General features: G+C 42.6%; 1 protein-coding gene across 2 annotated transcripts; it reads left to right on the plus strand.

Moving 5' to 3' along the window:
* Positions 1 to 12530: 12530 nt before the first annotated feature.
* Positions 12531 to 27543, plus strand: LOC112262595 (zinc finger protein 131). Of its 2 annotated transcripts, none has more exons than XM_042331383.1 (9): positions 12531 to 12648; positions 15015 to 15150; positions 15397 to 15498; positions 15662 to 15806; positions 24026 to 24134; positions 24293 to 24487; positions 24686 to 25058; positions 25850 to 25980; positions 26095 to 27543. In XM_042331383.1, exons 2-9 carry the CDS (start codon positions 15030 to 15032, stop codon positions 26596 to 26598), a joined length of 1680 nt encoding a protein of 559 aa, XP_042187317.1. In that variant the 5' UTR covers positions 12531 to 12648; positions 15015 to 15029; the 3' UTR covers positions 26599 to 27543. The 2 variants fall into 2 exon arrangements, with proteins under 2 accessions (XP_042187317.1, XP_042187316.1); XM_042331382.1 differs by having other exon boundaries at positions 12532 to 12648; positions 24683 to 25058.
* The last annotated feature ends 446 nt before the right edge of the window (positions 27544 to 27989 follow it).

Consider the following 27989-nt stretch of genomic DNA (forward strand, 5'->3'; position numbering starts at 1 on the left):
TCCATATTATGGCAAGAACAGCTCAAATAAGCAAAGAGAAACAACAGTCCATCATCACTTTAAGACATGAAGGTCAGTCAATCCGGAGAATTTCAAGAACTTTGAATGTTTCTTCAAGTGCAGTCGCAAAAACCTTCAAGCACTATAAAGAAACTGGTTCTCATGAGGACCACCACAGGAAACGGAACCCCAAAGTTACCTCTGCTGCAGAGGATACGGTCATTAGAGTTACCAGCCTCAGAAATTGCAGCCCAAATAAATGCTTCACAGAGTTCAAGTAACAGACACATCTCAAAATCAACTGTTCAGAAGAGAATGCGTGAATGAGGCCTTCATGGTCGAATTGCTGCAAACAAACCATTACTAAAGGAACCCAATAAGAAGACGAGACTTGCTTGGGCCAAGGAATAGGAACAATGGACATTACACCAGTGGAAATCTGTCCTTTGGTCTGATGAGTCCAAATTTGATATTTTTTATTCCAACAGCTGTGTCTTTATGAGACGCAGAGTAGGTGAACAGATGATCTCCACATGTGTGGTTCCCACCATGAAGCATGGAGGAGGAGGTGTGATGGTGTGGGGGTGCTTTTCTGGTGACACTGTCTGTGATTTATTTAGAATTCAAGGCAACTTAACCAGCATGGCTACCACAGCATTCTGCAGCGATAGACCATCCCACCTGGTTTGTGCTTAGTGGGACTATAATTTATTTTTCAACAGGACAATGACTAAAAACACACCTCCAGGCTGTGTAAGGGCTATTTGACCAAGAAAGAGAGTGATGGAGTGCGGCATCAGATGACCTGGCCTCCACAATCACCCGACCTCAACCCAATTAAGATGGTTTGGGATGAGTTGTACCACAGAGTCAAGGAAAAGCAGCCAACAAGTGCTCAGCATATGTGGAATCTCCTTCAAGACCGTTGGAAAAGCATTCCAGGTGAAGCTGGTTGAGAGAATGTCAAGAGTGTGCAAAACTGTCATCAAGGCAAAGGATGGCTACTTTGAAGAAATTAAAATATAAAATATATTTAGATTTGTTTAAAACATTTTTGGTTACTACATGATTCCATATGTGTTATTTCATTGTTTTGATGTCTTCACTATTATTCTACATGTAGAAATAGTAAAAATAAAGAAAAATTGTGGAATGAGTAGGTGTGTCCATACTTTTGACTGGTATTTAACAATGAATTACTATTTTGATATTGATCACTGCACTTTTGGGTTGAGCTTGCAAGTTAAGCACTTCAATGTAATTGTGCATGTGACAAAAAAACTTGAACTTGAACTGAACTCAATGATACTATCTTAAGCGTAAACGATTAACTTAGAAAATTGTCTTGTCTGCAAATTCAAGAGGTGTATGTTGACAACGGCAGATTACAAATGCTGTGTAGGCTAATTTGAAAACCTTTGAGACAAGTTGTTCCATTGCAGACAAGTAATATATTCTATGTGAAATAGGCAGAAAGGCAGACCACACAAAATTGATAATAGTTCTATTTTATTCTCTTCTAGATTTGTTAACCCGGAAGTACCTTCTTGCTAAATTTGGTCAGCTTCCTTATCAGAATTTGTCCATGAGAGATTAGTTGATTCTAGTCCTTTCTAAAGATCTCACCAGCTTGTAGTCCTAAAAACTGGAAATGATTTACCTCTGCTTTGTTCAGCCATTCCTACGGGTAAAATGAATGGGGAAAGAAAACGGTTTGGGGATAAACAGCGAAAATAAGGTCTGAGGTTAACACATGCATAGGAGATCTTATACGTTTTGTTCTCTGAGATAACATCAGTCAGTTAACATGACCTTAATGAATGATGAAGCCTTTATGTGCTTTTTGTGTTTACATTTATCCTTCAAAATTCACAAAATGTAACGTTAGCTGATGAAGATTATCTCATAGAACAAAACGTTTACGATCTCCCTAGCCTGCGTTTAGCAAATCAAATCAATGTTACCAGAAAGAGTTGACCAAATAAACTAAAGTAATAAATCATAAAAAGTAACACAATGAAATAACAATAACGAGGCCACATACAGGCGGTACCGGTACCGAGTCAATGTGCGGGGTTACAGATTAGTTGAGGTCATTTGTTCATGTAGATATGGGTAATGTGACTATGCACTGATAATAAGCAGCAGTGTAAAAACAAATGGGGGGGTGTCAATGTAAATAGTCTGATTGGCCATTTAATTCATTGTTCGGCAGTCTTGTGGCTTGGGGGTAGAAGCTGTTAAGTAGCCTTTTATTTTCCTTGACTTGGCGCTCCGGTACTGCTTGCCTTGCGGTAGCAGAGAAAATAGTCTATGACTTGAGTGGCTGAAGTATTTGACAATTTTTTGGTCTTTCCTCTGACACTGCCTAGTATAGAGGTCCTGGATGGCAGGAAGCTTGGTCCCAGTGATGTACTGAGCCTTACGCATTACCCTCTATAGCGCCTTATGGTCAGATGCCAAGCAGTTGCCATACCAGGCAGTGATGCAACCGGTCAGGATATTCTCGATGGTGACACTGTAGAACTTTTTTTCCCCCTCGGGTGGAACGGTGTTTTCGTGCCCTCTTCACGACTGTCTTGGTGTGTTTGGACGATGGTAGTTTGTTGGTGATGTACACACCAAGGAACTTGAAACTCTACACCCGCTCCACTACAGCCCCGTTGATGCTAATGGGGGCCTGGTCGGCCAGCCTTTTCCTGTAGTCCACTTTCAGCTCCTTTGTCTTGCTCACAATGAGGCAGAGATTGTTGTCCTGGCTTACCCTAGTAAAACTGACTATCCTACCGATCCTCGACTTCGGCGATGTCATCTACAAAATGGCTTCCAACACTCTACTCAGCAAACTGGATGCAGTCTATCACAGTGCCATCCGTTTTGTCACTAAAGCACCTTATACCACCCACCACTGCGACTTGTATGCTCTAGTCGGCTGGCCCTCGCTACATATTCGTCGCCAGACCCACTGGCTCCAGGTCATCTACAAGTCCATGCTAGGTAAAGCTCCGCCTTATCTCAGTTCACTGGTCACGATGGCAACACCCATCCGTAGCACGCGCTCCAGCAGGTGTATCTCACTGATCATCCCTAAAGCCAACACCTCATTTGGCCGCCTTTCGTTCCAGTACTCTGCTGCCTGTGACTGGAACGAACTGCAAAAATCGCTGAAGTTGGAGACTTTCATCTCCCTCACCAACTTCAAACATCAGCTATCTGAGCAGCTAACCGATCGCTGCAGCTGTACATAGTCTATTGGTAAATAGCCCACCCATTTTCACCTACCTCATCCCCATACTGTTTTTATTTATTTACTTTTCTGCTCTTTTGCACACCAATATCTCTACCTGTACATGACCATCTGATCATTTATCACTCCAGTGTTAATCTGCAAAATTGTAATTATTCGCCTACCTCCTCATGCCTTTTGCACACATTGTATATAGACTCCCCCTTTTTTTCTACTGTGTTATTGACTTGTTAATTGTTTACTCCATGTGTAACTCTGTGTTGTCTGTTCACACTGCTATGCTTTATCTTGGCCAGGTCGCAGTTGCAAATGAGAACTTGTTCTCAACTAGCCTACCTGGTTAAATAAAGGTGAAATCACACTGCCAGGTCTCGGACCTCCTCCCTATAGGCTGTCTCATCGTTGTTGGTATTCAGGCCTACCACTGTAGTGTCGTCAGCAAACTTAATGATGGTGTTGGAGTCGTGTTTGGCCACGCAGTCGTGGGTGAACAGGGAACACAGGAGGGGACTAAGCATGTATCCCTGAGGGGCCCCAGTGTTGAGAATCAGCATGGCAGATGTGTTGTTACCTACCCTTACCACCTGGGGTGCGGCCCGTCAGGAAGTCCAGGATGCAGTTGCAGAGGGTGGTGTTTAGTCCCAGGGTCCTTAGCTTAGTGATGAGCTTTGTGGGCACTATGGTGTTGACGGCTGAGCTCTAGTCAATGAATAGTATTCTCATATAGGTGTTCCTTTTGTCCAGGTGGGAAAGGGCAATATGGAGTACGATTGCATCATCTGTGGATCTGTAGGGGCGGTATGCGAATTGGAGTGGGTCGAGGTTATCCAGGATGATGCTGTTGATGTGAGCCATGACCAGCCTTTCAAAGCACTTCATGGCTATAAACGTGAATGCTATGGGGCAGTAATCACTTAGGCAGGTTACCGTCGCTTTCTTGGACACAGGGACAATGGTGGTCTGCTTGACACATGTAGGTATTACAGACTCCGTCAGGGAGAGGTTGAAAATGTCAGTGAAGACACTTGACACTTTGGTATTAAGCGAGTCACTGGTAGTTCCTGCTTTAGTTTTTACTTGTAAGCAGGAATCAGGAGGATAGAATTATGGTCAGATTTTCCAAATGGAGGGTGAGGAAGAGCTTTGTATGCATCTCTGTGTGTGGAGTAAAAGTGCTGTAGAGTTTTTTTCCTCTGTGGTTGCACATGTGATATGCTGGTAGAAATAAGGTAAAACAGATCCGCCCTTTTTTTTCATTTTTCGCCTGAAATGACATACCCAAATCTAACTGCCTGTATCTCATGCCCTGAAGCAAGGATATGCATTTTCTTGATACCATTTGAAAGGAAACACTTTGAAGTTTGTGGAAATGTGAAAGGAACGTAGGAGACTATAACACATTAGATCTGGTAAAAGATAATACATAGGAAAAAAACATTTTTTGGCCGAGGGTGTCAAAACACCAACAGTGAAGAGGCGACTCCGGGATGCTGGCCTTCTAGGCAGAGTTCCTCTGTCCAGTGTCTGTGTTCTTTTGCCCATCTTAATCTTTTATTTTTATTGGCCAGTCTGAGATATGGCATTTTCTTTACAGGTATGTTTTGTTCGGTAAAGTTCATATTTATATAAAAAAAATCTCAGTATTCATTAGCGCATTATGTTCAGTAGTTCCAAAAACATCCGGTGATTTTGCAGAAAGCCACATCAATTTACAGAATGTAAATGTTGATGAAAATACAAGTGTTATACATGGAAATATAGATAAACTTCTCCTTAATGCAACCGCTGTGTCAGATTTCAAAAAAGCTTTACGGAAAAAGCAAACCATGCCATAATCTGAGTACGGCACTCAGACAAACAAATACATATATCCGCCATGTTGGAGTCAACAGAAGTCAGAAATAACATTATAAATATTCACTTACCTTTGATGATCTTCATCAGAATGCACTCCCAGGAATCCCAGTTCCACAATAAATGTTTGTTTTGTTCGATAATGTCCATCCTTTATGTCCAAATAGCTACTTTTGTTAGTGCGTTTGGTATACAAATCAAAACTCACGATGCGTGTTCACTAGTTGGAGACGAAATGTCAAAAAGTTCCATTACAGCCCGTAGAAACTTGTCAAACGATGTATGGAATCAATCTTTAGGATGTTTTTAACATAAATCTTCAATAATATTCCAACCGGAGAATTCCTTTGTCTTCAGAAAAGCAAAGGAACGCAGCTACCTCTCATGTGAAATGCGCATAACCAGCACGTGACTGCTGGCAGACCTCTGACTCATTCCTCTCTCATTCAGTCCCACTTCACAGTAGAATCCTCAAACAAGTTTCTAAAGACAGTTGACATCTAGTGGAAGCCTTAGGAAGTGCAACACAACCAATATCCCACTGTGTATTCAAAAGTGGCTGGGTTGAAAATCGACCAACCTCAGATTTCCCACTTCCTGTTTGGATTTCTTCCCAGGTTTTTGCCTGCCATATGAGTTCTGTTGTACTCACAGACATCACTGTTTCCTATCCAATATTAATAATAATGTGCATATATTAGCAACTGGGACTGAGGAGCAGGCAGTTTACTCTGGGCACCTCTGGACACCTTTCATCCATTTATATTAGTGCAGGGTGAGCTGCACAGTGAACTTACTTCTAGGGCACACCGCCTCTGTCACGACTTCCACCGAAGTCGGTCCCTCTCCTTGTTCGGGTGGCGTTCGGCGGTCGACGTCACCGGCCTTCTAGTCATCGCCGATCCACTTTTCATTTTCCATTTGTTTTGTCTTTGTTTTACACACCTGGTTTCAATTCCCCAATTACATGTTCATTATTTAACCCTCTGTTTTCCCCATGGTTTTTGTGCGTGTTTGTTTGTTGTATTTACGGTCCGTATTGTGGGCTCGGTATTATCTACTTGTATTTGTAAGTCTTGAGTAAATTTAGGTGTATTTCTCATCTCTGTTGTCCTGCACTTGACTCCTCTGCACCAGCTACACCCAGACCTATTACAGCCTCAGTGCTAACAGTATAACTCTGGTTTATAGCATACAATAGCTGTAGGATCAGCAGAGGCATTCAGGGTAGTAAGAGGGACATAAATTAGGTTTCTTACATTGTGTCTTCCAGCACCCCTGAGATAATGTATATTTGCCAAAGCATTACGCCAAAGCATTTATCCTCCAATACCTTATCCCCCAGTGTACTTATACCTGTGTTCTCTGTTTGTCTGTTGCCAGTTCATTTTGTTTTGTGATACCTACCAGCGGTTTTCCCCTTGCTCCTGTTTGTTCTAGTTACTGTTTTCTAGTTTTTACCGGTTTTGACCTCTGCCTGCTCTGACCCTGAGACTGCCTGCCGTTCTGAATCTAGATTACTGACCTCTGCCTGCCCTTGACCTGTCGTTCTGCTCCTGTATTAGTAACAAACTTTGGTTACTTCGACACTGTCTGCATCTGGGTTTACCTGTAATGTGATACAAACAGAACAAAATGTTGATAAACATACCTGAATTTGTCCAGTAGAAACTCTCGTTTGCAACTGTTGGACTAATGATTACACCCTGTATCCTCTAGATGCAGGCAAGAGTGTGCAAGGCGGTATTGAATGTGTCACTGTCTGTCACCTTTTTATCTCAACCTGTGTGCACCTACGTTGTAAACTTTCATTCATAGGCTAGGTTGTAGCAAACTCATGATGGGTATAGGGAAAATTAGTAGCCTAAATCTATTGCTGTTACATTGAACTGGGTGAATAGAAAATGAATGATAATCATCCAATATGCTGTAATAGAAATAAGGCCATGCTCATTATTATTATTTTCTTAATTCAAATTTTTTTTAAATTTAGCAAAGGGTAAAATCTACAAAATTAGTCCACTCTGTTCATAACCGATTCTAGTTTTGGGAACAGAAAACTGTGTTGAGATCAAATGTTTCATTGATGTGAAAATATGCATAATGTCGGACAAAATCCATCTCGCTCCATCTTCTCCTGCTGCCGGTCACTGGGCTTCCGCTCATCCCCATATTTGGTAGTGAGTGGAAATGCCAATTGGATGCGTCACACTTATACATCCGGTGAAATATTTGGTGTATTGTTTTATCCAGTGACGATTTTAAATGTTAGTGGGGGGAAAAACAACAATATTTATATGCATGCCAACAAAGCCACTACACAACACGAAAAAAACACATTAATTGCACTATAATGGTGAAAAAGGGTGCCCCAGCACCATGAAGTGAATCCTTACCACTGCTACACCTGACTATTGTCTGGCAGTGAAACAGTTCATTCAGCCTCATTTACTGCCTTTAAAAAAAATAGCTGCTATGGCTGACTTGCTTAAACAAATGTGGTTTCTACTGACAATTGAGATGTACAAACTAAGGCATAAGGGGATGATGCACAAATTTACTCAACTCAACAAATTGGATGCAGTATATCACAGTGCCATCCGTTTTGTCACCAAAGCCCCATGTAATACCCACCACTGCGACCTATACGCTCTCGTTAGCTGGCCCTCGCTTCATACTCGTCGCCAAACCCACTGGCTCAAGGTCATCTACAAGTCTCTGCTAGGTAAAGCCCCTCCTTATCTCAGTTCACTGGTCACCATAGGAGCACCCACCCGTAGCACGCGCTCCAGCAGGTATATATATAGTCATTGGGTTCAATTCCCTACTCAACAAATTGGATGCAGTCTATCACAGTGCAATCCGTTTTGTCACCAAAGCCCCATATACTACCCACCATTGCGACCTGTACGCTCTCGTTGGATGGCCCTCGCTTCATACTCGTCGCCAAACCCACTAGCTCCATGTCATCTACAAGACCCTGCTAGGTCCTGTAGCATCACCCACCTCCAAAACCAATTCTTTCTTTGGCTGCCTCTCCTTCCAGTTCTCTGCTGCCAATGACTGGAACGAACTGCAAAACTCTCTGAAGCTGGAGACTCTTACCTCCCTCACTAGCATTAAGCAACAGCTGTCAGAGCGGCTCACAGATCACTGCACCTGTACATAGCCCATTTGTAAACAGCCCATCCAATCTACCTCATCCCCATACTGTTTTTATTTATTTATCTTTCTCCTTTCCGCCCAGTATCTCAACTTGCACATTCATCCTCTGCACATCCTACCATTCCAGTGTTTAATTGCTATATTGTAATTACTTTGCCAACATGGCCTATTTATTGCCTTACCTCTCTTATCCTACCTCATTTGCACATGCTGTATATAGATTTTCCTACTGTATTATTGATTGTATGCTTGTTTATTCCATGTGTAACTCTGTGTTGTTGTATGTGTCGAACTGCTTTGCTTTATCTTGGCCAGGTCGCATTTGCAAATGAGAACTTGTTCTCAACTAGCCTACCTGGTTAAATAAAGGTGAAATCAATTTTAAAATATTACATATTTTATGCAGCAGCATAAAATACAATTTTGGACTCACCTTGTTGTTCTATGCTCACTTGAACAGGAAGGTGGCGAGGCAGTCCTTTTGGGAACATTTTGTCATCAAACTTTGTCATCTAAGTCGGGCATTCTCTGGATTTATAGTGCTTTCGAGACAACTGGGAACTCGGAAAAAACTAAGTTGAATCACGACAGCAGTGATCTTCAGGTCGGAGCTCCAGAAAGAGGCCCGAGTTTCCGACTTGGAATTCCGAGTTGGTTGACCGTTCAAAACGTATTTCACCATTCAGAGCAATTCAGAGTTTCCAGTTGTTTTGAACTCGGCAGAAGTCATGATAGATTGACAGCATGGCCAATGCATGCAAGCTTTTCTGGCACATGGTGTTGAATGTGTATACTTTTAAGCTTGGAAAAGAGACCGTAAAACCCAGACTTGGACCACACACCCTCTGACCACACACCCTCTCCACTGAATAGCAGGTCAGTGATTGTTTTGCAGCGCTTGCAGTTAGCCACTGATTCCTTCCAAACCACTCATTGTTGAATTTGCGTTTTCTAACTTGTTGTGTAATGTTTATGTCCAATGGCCGATGAGCACCGATACGTTTTATCTAACATTTATCTTCATACAACAAGGATTGAAAAGGATTTGCCTGTAGATTGTCAACATGAGTCATGATGATGACTGCTTGTCTTGCTTGCTAGCTTAGATTGTGAAAGTATGATGTTGACATGATCAGTCCAATCAAAGCTATAGTAGATATAATGTGATTTGACGTAATTTTATCTGTGGCCAATGACCTTGAGCCTTTTTGGATGGGCACTTCTAATGTATCTCTATGGCAGCACCCAAGGGGTGCTTCCTTACTCAAGAAAGAAAATCTCTCCTGTAGATTTTGCGGTGACGTAGTGTCCTCATGAGTGACAGAACACTGAGCCAATCACGGCACAACTTGAGAACATTACCAACTCCAACTCTCTGTATTTTCCCTGGCTGCCCCACCACCACAGAAAGAACAAGTTAGGCTGAAACACCTGCATGTTGGAGCTTCCTTACTCAAGAAAGAAAAAAAGAGACCATGCTTGTATGAGGCTTTATTAACTCAATGATATATATTTTATTGCATTGTTTGCAAACTGATATGTGACACGTATTAATGTCTAAATAACATGCAAAACAGGTGGGGCTCAAAACAGGCTCTGCCCCACCTGCCCTGAATGACGGGTCACCACTGGTTCTATCTGTGATGCAACTTTTCCACAATTCATAGTATACAGTGGATATGTACAAATTGTCACGCCTGCTCCCGCTCTTCCCCTCTGGCGCTTGAGGGCATCAGGCTCCTCAGCATTACGCACTCCTGCTACGCCTCCGCCAGATCATCGGGCTCCCGCGCCTCAGCGGGATTGACAGGCCTTCATGCCTCAGCCAACTTCGAGAGGTTCTCACGCCTCTGCCGATTCCTCGGGAATTCACGCCCAGCCGGCTTGTCCAGCGCCTGTGCCTCCTCCGGCCCGTCAGGCTCGCCCAGGTGGGATGCCGGGTGGTGCTCAAGGGCACCAGCCTCCCCAGCATTGCGCACTCCTGTCACCTCCTGTCACTCCTCACACCTGCCTTCCCCCCGTCACCGCAAGCGTATTATTGGACTCACCTGGACTCAATCACCTGTTTATTACCTCCCCTATATTTGTCAGTTCCCCATCTCTGTTCCCCGCTGCTGCATTGATTGTCGTCTGTCTTTGTATACCGGTGTGCTGGCCCTGTTCCTGTCTTGTTCCGTGTCTGTACCTAATTAAATGTTGACTCCCGTACCTGCTTCTCGACTCAGCATCGGTCATTACACAAATAAATGTGATATTTGAGGCTTTCTCACCCCAATTGATAGTACAATGTAGTACACTGAATATACACACATATATTAATTTATGAGTGTAAGATATGGGGTTGGTTGGAGTGTGTAAAGCAAAACTTTTACAAACAATGGCAACACTGCCATGTTGCACTGAGCCTTAATGCTGTTGGAAAACCACATCAGTGTCTGACTTTCAGCTGTAGCAGATGCATCTCCCCCAACTTCACTCCTCGACTTTTTTAAATTTTAATTTTTTTTTATTTCACCTTTATTTAACCAGGTAGGCAAGTTGAGAACAAGTTCTCATTTACAATTGCGACCTGGCCAAGATAAAGCAAAGCAGTTCGACACATACAACGACACAGAGTTACACATGGAGTAAAACAAACATACAGTCAATAATACAGTATAAACAAGTCTATATACGATGTGAGCAAATGAGGTGAGAAAAGGGAGGTAAAGGCAAAAAAAGGCCATGGTGGCAAAGTAAATACAATATAGCAAGTAAAATACTGGAATGGTAGATTTGCAGTGGAATAATGTTCAAAGTAGAAATAAAAATAATGGGTGCAAAGGAGCAAAATAAATAAATAAATAAAATAAATACAGAGGTAGTTGTTTCGGCTAAATTATAGGTGTATTATTTATTATTATATATAATATTATTTATTATTATTATATATAATAATAATAATTATATTATTAATTATTATATGTACAGGTGCAGTGATCTGTGAGCCGCTCTGACAGCTGTTGCTTAATGCTAGTGAGGGAGGTAAGAGTCTCCAGCTTCAGAGAGTTTTGCAGTTCGTTCCAGTCATTGGCAGCAGAGAACTGGAAGGAGAGGCAGCCAAAGAAAGAATTGGTTTTGGAGGTGGGTGATGCTACAGGACCTAGCAGGGTCTTGTAGATGACATGGAGCTAGTGGGTTTGGCGACGAGTATGAAGCGAGGGCCATCCAACAAGAGCGTACAGGTCGCAATGGTGGGTAGTATATGGGGCTTTGGTGACAAAACGGATTGCACTGTGATAGACTGCATCCAATTTGTTGAGTAGGGAATTGAACCCAATGACTTTCATCTGCAGTCGGTTGCTTCACCCTTACCACTCAAACAAGCCCATTATCTGTTAAGTTTCCCAAACTCGGTCCTGGGGCCCCCTGGGTGCAGGTTTTGTTTTCGCCCTAGCACTACACAGCTGACTCAAATAACCAACTCATCATCAAGCTTTTATTATTTGAATCAGCTGTATAGCGCTAGGGGGAAAAAAAAACGTGCGAACAGGGGAGGGCCCAGGACCGAGTTTGGGAAACCCTGTGGTAAGTGACAGGATGGAAAAGAGAGGGGTTTATGCTGTGTTCTCGTCAGAACTAGGAAACTTGAAAATATCTGACTTGTTAACGGGTTGTACGCAGCACGTTTATAAACAGTTAACAAGTCGAAAATGTCAGTTTCCTAGTTCTGATTAGCATGTGAACGCGACGTAACCTAACATAATTTAATATATTATGCTTTGGTATTGTGTCAGTGTTAATTAAGACTGGTCCTCAGGTATTGGAAAATCTTTAATAATCCAATGTTTTATGGAATGGATGAATATGTTGATTAAAACAACATCACATGAAATCATGTTAACACAGACTGGAGAAAATAATAGACAGACTCACAAAAGATATGGGAAAGATTGTTTTTGTTCATTAAAAGCACATAAAATAATATCATGGCCATGAAATAGCCTATTAGCAGAAAAAACGAACAAAACAAAACATTCTCTCCATTGTATTTTGGTGTGTTTCCGTATATTTTGGTGTACTGTATGGTTGTTTTGTGTTGAATATGAAGAATGAAATAAATTGTCTATATCAAAAAAGGGGGGAGGGGCTGAGTACCGAAATGGAACTGGATCCGAGAACCGAACCAAGGGGCCAGGGTTTCGATAAACCGAACCGAGACAACCATCTGTTGCCTAGCAACGCTCCTCGGCGTCTTCTGGAGTTTGCAGTGACTGCTGGGAATCTGAGGCCCGACTGAGCGACCGCCCTTTTTAGACGAACGAGAGAAGAGCAACGCTGCAAGTGTCGGGAAAGAGCTATACGCAAAAACAACTTAATAAAGCGGCAGAACGTAACTTGAGGTATGTTTTCAGATGTATGATGTGAAATATTTCAGGCAAATTATGTCTAAATTAGGAAATGTCTCAGGAAAAAGTGTATTTTAATGCGCGATTTGATGACGTACTGGCGATGGTCAAACTCGAAATGGGGAGAGCCTTTACGGGCCTATTTGAAAGGATTAGCTTCTGTAACTTGTTGGCTAACGTTAACTGGAGTGTTCGCTGCTTCTTGTAACCCATTATGTAGTTAGCGTTGGTGTTATTAGGTAAACATTCTGATTAAATATATCGTTAAGTTTGATTTTACGGCCCTCAATTATAGCCCGAGGCCTTCTGCTGCAGCTAAGCTTGCTAGCTACCGTTAGCATTGTCTGCTATTTTCGATTGGTCAACTTGATGCCAATCACGCTGCTGTCAAACGCATGATTGGCTGAATTCGACGTTTTCTCTTTGCATCGGTATCATTCTATTGGATAACACATGAGGTTGACGCGATTTTCCTGCCTCGAACGTTCTCATATTTCATGAAGAAAAATCTGAAATACTGTCGGTCCAATTTGTTGCGAACACAAACATACGATAAACAGCGATATTTCCCACATATTGCCCAAATTAGCAGATAAAGATGAAAATATACAGTACCAGTCAAAAGTTTGGACACCTACTTATTCAAGGATTTTTCCTTATTTTGCTATATTCTACATTGTAAAATAATAGTGAAGACATCAAAACTATGAAATAATACGTATGGAATCATGTAGTATCCCAAAAATTATTAAACAAATCCAAATACATTTGAGATTATTCAAAGTAGCCACCCGTAGCCTTGATGACAGCTTTGCACACTCTTGGCATTTTTTATTTTTATTTATTTTACTAGGCAGTTAAGAACAAATTCTTACTTACAATGACGGCCTACCAAAAGGCCTCCTGCAGGGACGGGAGCTGGGATTAAAAATAAAAACATATTTTGAGAAAATTCTCTCAACCAGCTTCAGCTGGAATGCTTTTCCAACCGTCTTGAAGGAGTTCCCACATATGCTGAGCACTTGTTGGCTGCTTTTCCTTCACTCTGTCCAACTCATCCCAAACCATCTCAGTTGGGTTGAGGTCGGGTGATTGTGGAGGTCAGGTCATCTGATGCAGCACTCCATCACTCTCCTTCTTGGTAAAATAGCCCTTACACAGCCTGGCGGTGTGTTGGGTCATTGTGCTGTTGAAAAACAAATGATAGTCCCACTAAACGCAAACCAGATGGGATGGCATATCACTGCAGAATGCTGTGGTAGCCGTACTGGTTAAGTGTGCCTTGAATTCTAAATAAATCAGACAGTGTCACCAGCAAAGCAACATCGCACCTCCTCCTCCATGCTTCACAATGGGAACTACAAATGCGGAGATCATCCGTTCACCCACTCTGCATCTCACAGAGACATGGCGGTTGAAACCAAAAATCTTGCATTTGGACAGATTTCCCCCAGTCTAATGGTGTCCTTTAGTAGTGGTTTCTTTGCAGCAATTCGACCATGAAGGCCTGATTCACGCAGTCTCCTCTGAACAGTTGATGTGGAGTTACTTGAACTCTGGGAAGCATTTATTTGGGCTGCAATTTCTGAGGCTGGTAACTCTAATGAACTTATCCTCTGCAGCAGAGGTAACTCTGGGTCTTCCATTTCCGTGGCGGTCCTCCTGAGAGCCAGTTTCTTGATAGCGCTGGATTGTTTTTGCAACTGCACATAAAATATGGAATGTTGTTTGTCTTTGCTTATTTGAGCCGTTCTTGCCCTAATATGGACTTGCTATATTCTGTATACCACCCCTACCTTGTCACAAACCAACTGATTGGCTCAAACGTATTAAGAAGGAAAGAAATTCCACAAATGAACTTTTAACAAAGCACACCTATTAATTCAAATGTATTCCAGTGGACTACCTCATGAAGCTGATTGAATGCCAAGAGTGCAAAGCTGTCATCAAGGCGAAGGGTGGCTACTTTGAAAAATCTCATATTTTGATTTGTTTAACACTTTTTTTGGTTACTACATGATTCCATATGTGTTATTTCATAGTTCTGATATCTTAACTATTATTCTACATTGTAAAAAATAAAGGAAAAACCCTGGAATAAGTAGGTGGAATAAGTAGGTGTCCAAACTTTTCACTGGTACTATAAATATTCATAAAAGCTGCAGAATGCCCAATGATAACATTGTATTTAAATCTATGTTAAAATCCCATTACTGTCTGTGCATCAATATGCTGTGAGCATGTTGTTCATGTTTAACTTGTTTGCCCAGATGTAATTGTACACTGAGTCCATATAGTCTGTCCTTACTGGTGATGTGAACTGTGTGTCATCTCTACATGGATTTCTTCCTTGTGTGCAGGTGAGGGGCTGAGCCATGGCAGATAAGGGTGAGGGGTGTGGTAGTCAGTTCCCAGACCATTATAAAGTAATGCTGGACAAACTGAATGAACAGAGACAGCTCGACCAGTTCACAGACATCACTCTCATAGTAGACGGTAAGCTCATCCTCAGTGATGTTTGTTGAATTGCAGAAAGTGAAGGTGCAGCTTTAGCTTGTCAACTAAAAGTTATTTATATATTTTGTTAATACAAAAGCAGCCTTGTTTCAGCCGTGTAGGTTAATAGTAAAACAAAAAAAGTTTTTTCTAATATCCTTGTGTTAAGGAAAAATGCCCACATTGTATGAAGTATTCTATTATGTGCTGTACCGATCATGCGTTCATCTTACCTCTGGTCTGTAGGACACCAGTTCAGGGCCCATAAGGCAGTGTTAGCAGCGTGCAGTCAGTTCTTCCACAAGTTTTTCCAGGACTTCACACAGGAGCCACTAGTGGAGATTGAAGGTATGTACTGCTGAACCACTGATGCATCCACTGTCTGTCATCAATCAAGAAAATAAATGATAGCGCTATAGACCCTGAGAAACAAAACAAGGCCTACATCCACTTCTGACAATAACTATCACACAATAACCCAATGTACCCATCAATCCCCTGTGTTGTGCAGGAGTGAGTAACTCAGCTTTCCGCCAGCTGATGGAATTTACGTACACAGCTACGCTGGCTGTCAGTGGGCCAGAGGAGGTCAACGACGTGTGGAAGGCAGCAGAGTACCTCCAGATGCAGGAGGCCATCAAGGCCCTCAACAACAGGTTGGACGGCCATTATAACATCTGGACCCCTTACTACTAATATAGTCCCTTACTACTTACTGTGCCTTCAGAAAGTATTCATACCCCTTGACTTATTCCACATTTTGTTGTGTTAGAGCAGGTATTCCCAAACTGGAATTTCCAGGGGTATGCGCAATGCCGTCGGGGGTACTCCAAATAAAAATGTGATTTACGTTAACGGGATCGATATGACAACTACCAGTGAAAATAGAGAGCGCCAAATTCAAACCACAGAAATCTCATAATTACAATTCCTAAAACATGTGTTTTATATCATTTTAAAGGTAATCTTGTTGTTAATCCCACCAAAGTGTCCGATTTCAAATATGCTTGTCAGCAAAAGCACTACAAACGATTATGTTAGGTCTCCACCAAACCACAATAAGCACAGCCATTTTCCAGCGAAATATAGCATTCACAAAAAGCAGAAATAGAGATAAAATTAATCACTAACCTTGAATTATCTTCATCAGATGACACTCATAGGACTTCATGTTCCACAATACATGCATGTTTTGTTTGATAAAGTTCATATTTATATCAAAAATCGGAGTTTACATTGACGTATTAGATTCACTAGTTCCAAAAACATCAAGTGATTTTGCACAGCCGCATCGTTTCAACAGAAATACTCATCATAAATGTAGATGATAATACAAGTTATACACACGGAATTTTAGATATATCTCTCCTTTCAAAAAAAGTTTACGGAAAAAGCAACCCATGCAATAATCTGAGACGGAGCTCAGAACAGTAGCCAAATTAGCCGCCATGTTGGAGTCAACAGAAACCAGAAAATACATGATAAATGTTTCCTTACCTTTGATGAACTTCATCAGAATGCAGTCCTAGGAATCCCAGGTCCACAATAAATGCTTGATTTGTTCGTAAATGTCTGTTATTTATGTCCAATCAGCTACTTTGGTTAGCGCGTTTGGTAAACAATTCCAAAGTCACAAAGCGCGTCCACTATAACGTGACGAAATATCCAAAAGTTCCGTAACAGTCAGTAGAAACAGGTCAAACGATGTACTGAATCAATCTTTAGAATGTTGTTTACATATATCTTGAATAACATTCCAACCAGGGAATTAGAATGACTTCAGATGACCGGTGGAACGCAGGTCCTTCTCCTATGAACTCGCATAGTGAATGCATGGTCAACTCGTGGCAGTGGTGACTATTTCCTGTCTCATTCGACCCCCCCTTCACATGAGAGTCATTAGACAAAGTTCTATTGACTGTTGACATCGAGTGGAAGGCATAGGAAGTGAAAACTCATCCATATCTCGCTGTAATTTCAATGAGAGCTTGGTTGAAAATCTGCCACCCCCAGAAAAAATCCAAACAGGAAGTGGAATTTCTCAGGTTTTTGCCTGCAATATGAGTTCTGTTATACTCACAGACATAATTCACTGAGACTGAGGAGCTGGCCGTTTACAATGGGCACTTTTTCATCCAAGCTACTCAATACTGCCCCTGCAGCCATAAAAAGTGAAATATATATATATATATGATTTATTTACTTTTAAAAAAAACACATTTTCAAACAGTCCATTTATATTTTCCAACAGGGCTATACATTTGGGTGCGATTTTTTTCTCGCCTGATTAGCCTCGTTTCACTGCCAAAAATACAATTAAACCAGCTAGTGTTCAGCGAATTAACAACACAATGTCAAATACAGGTAGCCTAGTCAAATAATTAACATCCAGCCAGCTGTGCCACCAGAGACTCTGGGTTCGCGCCCAGACTCTGTCGTAACCGGCCGCGACCGGGAAGTCCGTGGGGCGACGCACAATTGGCCTAGCGTCGTACGGGTTAGGGAGGATTTGGCCGGTAGGGAAATCCTTGTCTCATCGCGCACCAGCGACTCCTGTGGCGGGCCGGGCGCAGTGCGCGCTAACCAAGGTTGCCAGGGGCACGGTGTTTCCTCCGACACATTGGTGCGGCTGGCTTCCGGGTTGGATGGCGCTGTGTTAAGAAGCAGTGCGACTTGGTTGGGTTGTGTATCGGAGGACGCATGACTTTCAACCTTCGTCTCTCCCGAGCCCGTACAGGAGTTGTAGCGATGAGACAAGATAGTAGCTACTAAACAATTGGATACCACGAAATATGGGAGAAAAAGGGGTAAAAAAAAACAAACATCCAATCACATTAACCGTTACTCTTCTGCGAGAATTCCGCTAACGGTCCATATGTAGCCAAACATAGCTGCTGCTCATTCCGTTTGCTCGAAGATGCATAAATGGTTCAAAAAAAGTCACACATACCAGAGACGTGTACCAGCTCTACTGGTAGACCTGCTACTACCAGCAGAACTACACCTGCACCTGTCGACAACAGAAGTTGTTCTGCTTCAACGAGCACATCCAATGCTAGCATCAGTAATTCTACATTTGTTGTTAGCCCAGCTAACATGGACACTGATAGTTGTGAATCTGATACAGCCGAAGAGCTACTGACCCCTTACCCAGGAAAGCACTGAACAACCGACAAGGTCATTGGATCTTCGAAGAGGCGCAAATATGATGAGAACTACATTGATTTGGGGTTCACTTATGTTAGGAGTAGTGCCTTTCCTCAGCCACAGTGTGTTATTTGTGCAAAAGTACTATCTCACAACTCGATGAAACCTTCACTCTTGCACGGACATTTAGAAACATAACGTGACAATTTTAAAAATAAACCACAGGAGTTTTTTGAGTAAGAAGACGACTTTCGAGTAGTAAGACATGTATAAAAGCAACAGATACCATTAATAAGAAGGTGCTAGAAGCGTCTTATATGGTGGGCTACCTAGTGGCTAGGACAGGCAAGCCCTATACTATTGTGGAGGACTTGAATTCTTCCTGCTACCACGGCTATGGCTGGGACAATGCCTTCATCAAACAACACGACGCATCAGTGACATGGCAGGATATGTTTTGAAACAATTACTGCTTTGCATAGAAGCCCGTGAATTCTATGCCTTACAGCTGGATGAGTCAACAGACATGGCGGGCCTGGCACAGCTCCTGGTATACTGTATGTCCGTTAAATTTATGGGGGATCAATTAAGGAAGACATCCTCTTCTGCAAACCACTGGAAACCAGGACAACAGGAGAGGATTCTTTAAAGTACTGGACAGCTTTGTGACATCAAATGGACTTTGGTGATCAAGATGTGTTGGTATCTGTACTGATGGCGCAAAAGCCATGACAGGGAGACATAGTGGAGTGGTAACGCGAGTGCAAGCAGTTGCTCCCGACGCCACTTGGGTACACTGCAGCATCTACCGAGAGGCTCTTGTTGCCAAGGAAATGTCTGACAGCTTGAAATACGTTTTGGACACTATAGTGAATTTTAAAAAACTTTGTTAAAGCAAGACCCCTGAACTCTCGTGTATATTCTCCACTATGCAATATGGGCAGCGACCATGTAACGCTTTTACAACACACAAAAGTGCAATGGTTATCAAGGGGCAAAGTATTGACACGTTTTTTTAAAATTGAGAGACGAGCTTAAAGTTTTCTTTACTGACCATAATTTTTACTTGTCTGACCGCTTGCATGTTGACGAGTTTCTCACACGACTAGCCTATCTGGGAGATTTGATCTGAATCTAGGATTACAGGGACTCTCCGCAACTATATTCAATGTGCGGGACAAAATTGAGGCTATGATTAAAAGGTTGGAGCTCTTCTCTGTCTGCATTAACAAGGACAACACACAGGTCTTTTCATCGTTGTATGATTTTTTTTTGTGTGCAAATTAACTCAAGTTTACGGACAATGTCAAATGTGATATAGCGAAGCACCTGAGCTGGGTGCGCAATTAAGCAGGTACTTTTTTCGAAAAGGATGACACAAACAACTGGATTCATTATCCCTTTCATGCCCTGCCTCCAGTCCACTTACCGATATCTGAACAAGAGAGCCTCGTTGAAATTGCAACAAGTGGTTCTGTGAAAATGTCATTTAATCTGAAGCCACTGTCAGATTTCTGGATTGGGCTCTGCGCAGAATATCCTGCCTTGGCAAATCACACTGTTAAGACACTGATGCCCTTTGCAACCACGCACCTATGTGAGAGTGGATTCTCGGCCCTCATTAGCATGAAAACTAAATACAGGCACAGACTGTGTGTGGAAAACGATTTAAGACAGACTCTCTCAAATACAACCCAACATTGCAGAGTTATGTGCATCCTTTCAAACACACCCTTCTCATTAACCTGTGGTGCGTTATTCACAATTTGCGATGAACAAATAAGGTTTTATATGTAAGACGGTTAAATATAGAGCAAAATGATTGATTATTATTTGGTCCTATAAGAGCTCTTTGTCACTTCCCACAAACCGGGTTGTGACAAACTCATTCTTATGTTTAATAAATGTATCTTATAGTGTGTGTGTGGCAGACTTACAATGATGGCAAAAAACAACATTTGAGAGTGCGCTGACCCTGGTGCTAGAGGAGGTACGCAGCTGGAGGTTGAATGTTTGAAGGGGTATGGGGACTATAAAAAGTTTGGGAACCACTGTGTTAGAGAATTCAAAATGGATTAGATTGTTTTCTCTCACACATCCACACAAAATACACCATAATGACAAAGTGAAAACATGTTTATAAAAATGTTAGCAAATGTATTGAAAATGAAATACAGAAAGTATTCACACCCCTGAGTCAGTACGTGTTAGAATCACCTTTGGCAGTGATTCCAGCTGTGAGTGTTTCTGGGTAAGTGAGCTTTGCACACCTGGATTGTACAATATTTTCACATAAATTTTTTTAATTCTTCAAGCTGTCAAGTTAGTTGTCTAGATGTTCCGAGCAGCGTCTGTCATTGCTAGACAGCCATTTTCAACTCTTGCCATAGATTTTCAAGCTGATTTAAGTAAACTGTAACTAGGCCACTCACCTAACTGAGTTAGGAAGGATGCCTGTATCTTTGTAGTGACTGGGTGTATTGATACACCATCCAAAGTGTAATGAATAACTTCTTCAACATGCTCAAACGGATATTCAATGTTTCCTTTATTTTTTACCCGTCTACCAATAGGTGGCCTTCTTTGTGAGGCATTGGAAATCCTCCCTGGTCTTTGTGGTTCAGTCTGTTTGAAATTCACTGCTCGACTGAGGGACTTTACAGATAATTGTGTGATGCACAGAGATGAGGTAGTCCATGCAATTTATTAAGTGACTTGTTAAGCACATGTTTTACTCCTGAACTTATTTAGACCTGCCCTAACAAAGGGATTCAATACTATTGACTCAAGACATTTCAGCTTTTCATTTATTTAAAAAAAAATTTTTTAAACAATTTGTGAAAATTTCTAAAAACACAATTACACTTTATAGGGTATTGTGTCACAAGCCTACACATAATCTAAATTTTAATACATTTCGAATGCAATAAATATTATGGCTGAACCCAAATGTGTTGGTTGATAAAATACCTGTATTTATGGGAAAGATGTTTGAAAAGGGTATTTTGTTTGTAAATTGTTATGGTAGAGTTATGTCTTTCATGGATTTATCAGAATTTTATGGGACGATCTGTTCAATCCAAGATTACAACCAATTGATTACAGCATTACCCCAAAAATGGATGAGGCAGTTGGCAGCGGAAGGAGGTAGGGAACTGGTCTGTCATTGATCTACAATTTACCCTAGAAATAGACTTAGTAAAAAAATAAACTTTTGGGAACCATTTTTTCAGGACCCAGTCTTTCAAAGATAATTTGTAAAGATCCAAATAACTTCACAGATCTTCAGTGTAAAGGGTTTAAACACTGTTTCTCATGCTTGTTCAATGACCCATAAAAAATTAATGAACATGCACCTGTGGAACGGTCGTGAAGACACTAACAGCTTACAGAGGGTAGGCAATTAAGGTCACAGTTATGAACACTTAGGACACTAAAGAGGCCTTTCTACTGACTCTGAAAAACACTAAAAGAAAGATGCCCAGGATCCCTGCTCATCTGCGTGAACGTGCCTTAGGCATGCTGCAAGGAGGCATGAGGACTGCAGATGTGGCCAGGACAATAAATTGCAATGTCTGTACTGTGAGACGCCTTAGACAGCACTACAGGATAGACAGCTGATAGTCCTCGCAGTGGCTGTCCGCGTGTAACAACTCCTGCACAGGATCGGTACATCCGAACATCATACCTGCGGGACAGGTACAGAATGGCAACAACAACTGTCCGAGTTACACCAGGAACACACAATCCCTCCATCAGTGCTCAGACTGTCCGCAATAGGCTGAGAGAGGCTGGACTGAGGGCTTGTAGGCCTGGTGTAAGGCAGGTCCTCACCAGACATCACCAGCAACCATGTCGCCTATGGGCACAAACCCACCGTCGCTGGACCAGACAGGACTGTCAAAAAGCACTCCACTGACGAGTCGCGGTTTTGTCTCACCAGGGGTGATGGTCGGATTTGCGTTTATCGTCGAAGGAATGGAGCAGGATCGATTTGGAGGTGACGGGTCCATCATGGTCTGGGGCGGTGTGTCACAGCATCATCGGACTGTGCTTGTTGTCATTGCAGGCAATCTCAACACTGTGAGATACAGGTCATACATCCTCCTCCCTCATGTGGTACCCTTCCTGCAGGCTCATCCTGACATGACCCTCCAGCATAACAATGCCACCAGCCATACTGCTCATTCTGTGGATGATTTCCTGCAAGACACGAATGTCAGTGTTCTGCCATGGCCAGTGAAGAGCCCGGATCTCAATCCCATTGAGAAAGTCTGAGACCTGTCGGGAACTTGCAGGTGCCTTGGTGGAAGAGTGCGGTAACATCTCACAACAAGGACTGGCAAATATGGTGCAGTCCATGAGGAGGAGATGCACTGCAGTACTTAATGCAGCTGGTGGTCACACCAGATACTGACTGATACTTTTGATTTTGACCCCCCCCCCTTTTGTTCAGGGACACATTATTCCATTTCTGTTAGTCACATGTCAGTGGAACTTGTTCAGTTTATGTCTCAGTTGTCGAATCTTGTTATGTTCATACAAATATTTACACATGTTAAGTTTTCTGAAAATAAACGCAGTTGACAGTGAGAGGACGTTTCTATTTTTTTGCTGAGTTTTACTGTTGGGAGATCTGGAGAGACCGGGTCAGTCAGTCAATAATATACTAATACTCTTAGTAAAAGTATTTATCTTCAACTCGCAGTCTGTGGATTCAATTAGCTTTAGATTTGAATTTCTATGTTAAACATCACAGCATAGTTGAAAAATATGTGGTGTGTAGAAATCCAAAGAGGGTGGCCAGCAGAGATAGGTGGGATGGGCTGAGGGTTGGGGTGTGGAATTGGAGACAAGTGGGAGGGGAGTTGTTGGGCGGGGTATAGAATGATGGTCAAAGATAAAAGTATAAAACAAAAAGTTTGCTTGAATGACACTGAGGGACAGTGTTTTTACAGCTAATGCCGGGTTTGCCTGAGGCTGATGCCTTGCAGGTGTTTGTACACGTGCATATACTCGCACTCTCATTCAAATGTGCACATACACGGACATACGCAGGTAAATAGTGCCATGTATGCACTCAAACATATTCAGTTGGCCTTGCGGTCATGATTTTTGTTGTCCTTGATGTCTTTGTTGTTTTTTGCATAGTTGTTTTCTGTTTTGCTTTGTGTTTCTCTTTAAAAAAATATATTTTTTTGATTGTTGGAGCATGGGGGGGTCTTGGGGATGGGGAATGGGATTTTTAATTTTTTTTATCATTGTAATTTTTTTTTACTGGGGGGAGGGGGTCTCAGATGGTTGAGGGGCTGCTCTTGAGGAACTGTGGGGAGAGATCTTGGGTTGTTGGTTGATGGATTGCTGTTTCTGGTCCCCGTTTTTTGACCTTGTGGTATATCTGTCGACGTGCCCTTGACCAGGGTGTTGACCCTGGTTGCTTCTGTGTGTTATTCTGGATGGGAGTCTGTTAGATTACTAATGTGATGTAGTTGTTGAGTGGCTTGACTGCAAGTATATTATATGTTTTAAACATTCAATAAACAAAAATGAAACATTTTACATTCAGGCTCTAACACAACAAAGTGGAAAAAGTCAAGGGGTGTGAACACTTTCTGAAGGCTAGCCCCCTTTTTGTGTGGTGTTGGGTTCCAGTCTTGTTTAATGGTTTCTGTTGGAATGTAAAGTACTTTGAATGAATACAACCCTTTCTCTCTCTCTTTCTCCATAGGATGGGTGATGGCACCCTCTTCCAGCTATCCCAGACTCTGGTGGCGGGGAATAGCAAGGCCAAGAAGAGGAAGATATCTGAGATTCTTCCCTCAGTGGAGGGGGAGCAGGTTGGAGATCTACAATGGCACATTATGTTTGTAGTTGTTATAACATAAAATCGCATAAAGTGCAAAAAAGTGTCCCAAATGATCCTCATCATCCTCTTCATCATCTGTCCTTTCCTCCTGATATGTATTGCTGTGCTGACCCAAGTCTGTCCTTGCAGGTGGAGATTGAGGTGGAGATCGGGGAGGGTACCATTGAGGTGGAGGAGACGGGGCTGGAGGAGGTGGTGGACGCTGCTCGGAACACCCAGGCAGTCTCGGATGACTCTGCCCTGGCTCTGCTTGCTGACATTACCAGCAAGTACCAGCAAGGGGGGCTAACGCTGCATGTCCTGAAGAAGGAAGGACTGAAGGAGGTAAACGAAGCACTCTGTTTCTCTGTTGCACATGTAAAAACCACACACTTGGAAGGACCGTGACCAACCTTGATTCAAAACAAAAAAACAATTATATATAAGAATATGTTTTGTTGACGTTTCCAATCTTTCTCAAAACAAGTCATCCTTTCATCTCAATGCATCCATACATCATGGTTGGTGTGTGTGATCCAGGAGATGGTGTATCAGGAGGAGACGGTGACACCTCCCAAGACTCTCGAGAGTCTGGAGATGGTCGAGGTCCAGATCTCTCAGCTGGACAAGATGTTCCGCTGCAACAAATGTGACCGCAGCTTCCGCCTCTACTATCACCTTAAACAGCACATGCGCGCCCACATGGCCGCGCTGGACAAGCCTCATGCATGTTGCCACTGCGGGAAGGCGTACACACGGGAGGGGGCGCTTAAACAGCACCTGAACACGTTACATTACGAGGCGGAGGAGCTGTCGCGCAGCCAGTCCCAGAAGAAGAAGACACACGTGTGCGAGTACTGTGACAAGCAGTTTGACCACTTTGGACACTTCAAGGAGCACTTACGAAAGCACACTGGTAAGAGTTATCATACCAAGAGGGATTAATTCAGGGGTTCATATTTGTAGAAGTGCCTGGGTTAACTATATACTGAGTGTACAAAACATTAGGAACACCTGCTCTTTCCATGATAGACTGACCAGATAGATATCCAGGTGAAAGCTATGATTCCTTATTAATGTCACTTGTTAAATCCACTTCAATCAGTGTAGATTAAGGGGCGTAAAAGGGTTAAAGAAGGATGTTTAAACCTTGAGACATGGATTGTGGATGTGTGCCATTTTAGAGGGTGAATAGGCAAGACAAAATATGTGTGTCTTTGAACGGCTTATGGTAGTAGGTGCCAGGCACACTGGTTTGTGTCAAGAACTGCAACACTGCTGGGTTTCTCACACTCAACAGTCTTCCGTGTGTATCAAGAATGGTCCACCACCCAAAGGACGTCCAGGCAACTTGACACAACTGTGGGAACCATTGGAGTCAACATGGAGTCAACATGGGCCAGCATCCTTGGCATGGACTTTGTAGAGTCCATGCTCTGACGAAATTGAGGCTGTTCTGTTGAAGGTGTTCCTAGTGTTTTGTATAGCTGATGTGCATTTGTAGTTTCTAGGCAGACTAAAACATAGCATCAACAGCACTTCATTGCACATCAACAACACCTTTCTTCTCTCTGAGTGTGATCTTTGATTGTGCATTGATGAGTGAGTGACCTGTTCTTGTGAGGTGAATATAAATCAGACCACCTTAATAGGATCTCCTGAGTTATGCAGTGAGTGTAATAAGTAGTTTATCGCTTGTGTGTGTAGGTGAGAAACCGTTTGCGTGTCCAGACTGCCATGAGCGCTTTGCCAGGAACAGCACATTGAAATGTCACATGGCTGCCTGTCAGAACGGCGCCGGGGCCAAGAAGGGACGCAAGAAACTCTACGAATGTCAGGTGCAGAGAACGCTCTTGTTTTTTCCTGATTTATAAGGAGTCAAAATCACCCATCACATCCCTGAGTAGGGCATATGCTGGATTGTAAAATGACCTCTTTCCCCCCCTCCCCAGGTGTGCAGCAGTGTATTCAACAGCTGGGAGCTGTTTAAAGACCACCTGACGACACACACGGGAGAAAAGCCTAACCATTGCACCATGTGTGACCTCTGGTTCACCCAGCCCGACGACCTCCGCCAACATCTCCGCGACCTGCACGGCGTCACAGACGACAAGCTGATAACCCAGGAACTGGTCATTGCCGCCGCGGCAACGCAAGAGGAAGTGACCAGGGAGGGGAAGGGAGGCAAGAGGGAGACCCTTCTACTAGAGGATGGGATAAGCGTGGAGCATGTTACCGTGGAGCCCGTAGGTGTGGTAGCATTGGTGGAAACAGCCATGTTGGTGGATGGGGAGGTGACCGAGATGTGTGAGGAGGACATAGAGAGACTGAAGGAAGCGGGTGTTGAGATCCGGGTGCTGCAGGTGTCAGCAGAGGGACAGGTGAACTCTGAGATCCAGGTGGAGGGGAGCGAGGTGGAGGTGGAGGAGGATTCGCAACCGGCTATTGCTGTATGAAGCGGGAGCGGGGCAACATCTCAAATCATACCCTATTCCCCATAAATACACTGCCTTGGCTCTGGCCACAAGTAGTGCACTGTATGGGGAATAGGGTTTTATTTTAGATGTGCGCTGATTTTTGTCAAACTGGAAAAGCTCCCCCTTACCCTATGAAATAATAGGGTAACGGACAGACGAGGATTGGATGTTACTCATATTTCTAGAGGGTATTTATTTGGAGCCTGATGTCATGGCTCTGTCTTCCTCTGTCTGCGGCAGAGAGAGACCGGCTGAATGCCTTCACAATGAACCCGTTCAAGGTTTCGTTTCAATCTTTTTTCTTGTTGCTTTCTTCTGTTTTTTACACTTTAGGATGTACATTTGAGATGATCAATATTAATTTGCTAAGACAATATGCCATCTATAAAGATCCCTACTCATTTCTATGGTGTCACCAGCAGACACCACTTATTGATTGGGATGCACCGTGTGTTAAACTGTCATACGGCTGCAGACATATGGCTGATATGCCTCACTGATGACGCCACATATTTCCCAGTTTGAACCCATCTGAAGCACAGCTCTGTTTTGTCGAAAAATAATTCAGAGCTTGACTAAAGAAAGAGCATGTTTGTAATGGTGTCCAGCCACTAACTGGTAAAAATAACTTTATTTTCTTAACCTTTTAATCAGTTTGTTTATCAGAATAATAGCTGTTAGTGTGCTTACGTTTGCCCCCTCCCCCCCAATTCCCTGCTTGACTTCCTGTCTACCTCTTCCTACTTCCTGTTCTGACTGCAGCCCACTAAACACTGGGTTTTATGTATGACACTGTTACAGCATGATGCTCCTCAGAAACAGAAGTAAGTATTAAGTGAGCATGTTTTGTTTGTTTTTATTTGACACATGTTCATAGTTGTATTGTTTTATATGTACAGAGCAATAAAGAAGTGATGTAATCAATACATTTGGAATTCTCAAAATGTTTCCATACCAGTATTTCTTACAATGCTTTCAAACATGCCTTTCTGAGATGTGGAAGGACTGAAGATTAGATGTTTAGCTTACTAAACATGAAGAATGAACCCCCCCCAAAAAATGTATGTATGCTTGTAAATATAAATGTGGCTGATGTAAACCACAGTGGTTCTGTCTGTCTGTTGTTGTTGTTGTTTACTGCGTGTCTCTCTGTCTGTCACTCCTCTTCTTCCACCACAGCAGAAGGACCTGGATAGGGCAGCATACAAACAGGTTCATATCAATAGCGGTGATAATGGTGTCCAGAACACATTGTCATCCTCAAGGAAACTGCTTACTGTAACCTTTGGTTATCCTGCCAGTGCCTGGTCAAATAGGGTTAAGGACGTGTGGACAGGGAATTTGGACTATGATCTTCCTAATGGTTATCT

Source organism: Oncorhynchus tshawytscha, linkage group LG12, assembly GCF_018296145.1.
Source record: "Oncorhynchus tshawytscha isolate Ot180627B linkage group LG12, Otsh_v2.0, whole genome shotgun sequence".
Taxonomy (NCBI): domain Eukaryota; kingdom Metazoa; phylum Chordata; class Actinopteri; order Salmoniformes; family Salmonidae; genus Oncorhynchus; species Oncorhynchus tshawytscha.

Coding starts and splice junctions, on each gene's coding strand:
- LOC112262595 (XM_042331382.1), top strand. CDS start 15,030: ATGGCAGATAAGGGTGAGGGGTGTGGTAGTCAGTTCCCAGACCATTAT. Junction 15,499..15,661: donor GCCACTAGTGGAGATTGAAG/GTATGTACTGCT, acceptor TGTGTTGTGCAG/GAGTGAGTAACTCAGCTTTC. Junction 25,059..25,849: donor GCACTTACGAAAGCACACTG/GTAAGAGTTATC, acceptor TTGTGTGTGTAG/GTGAGAAACCGTTTGCGTGT.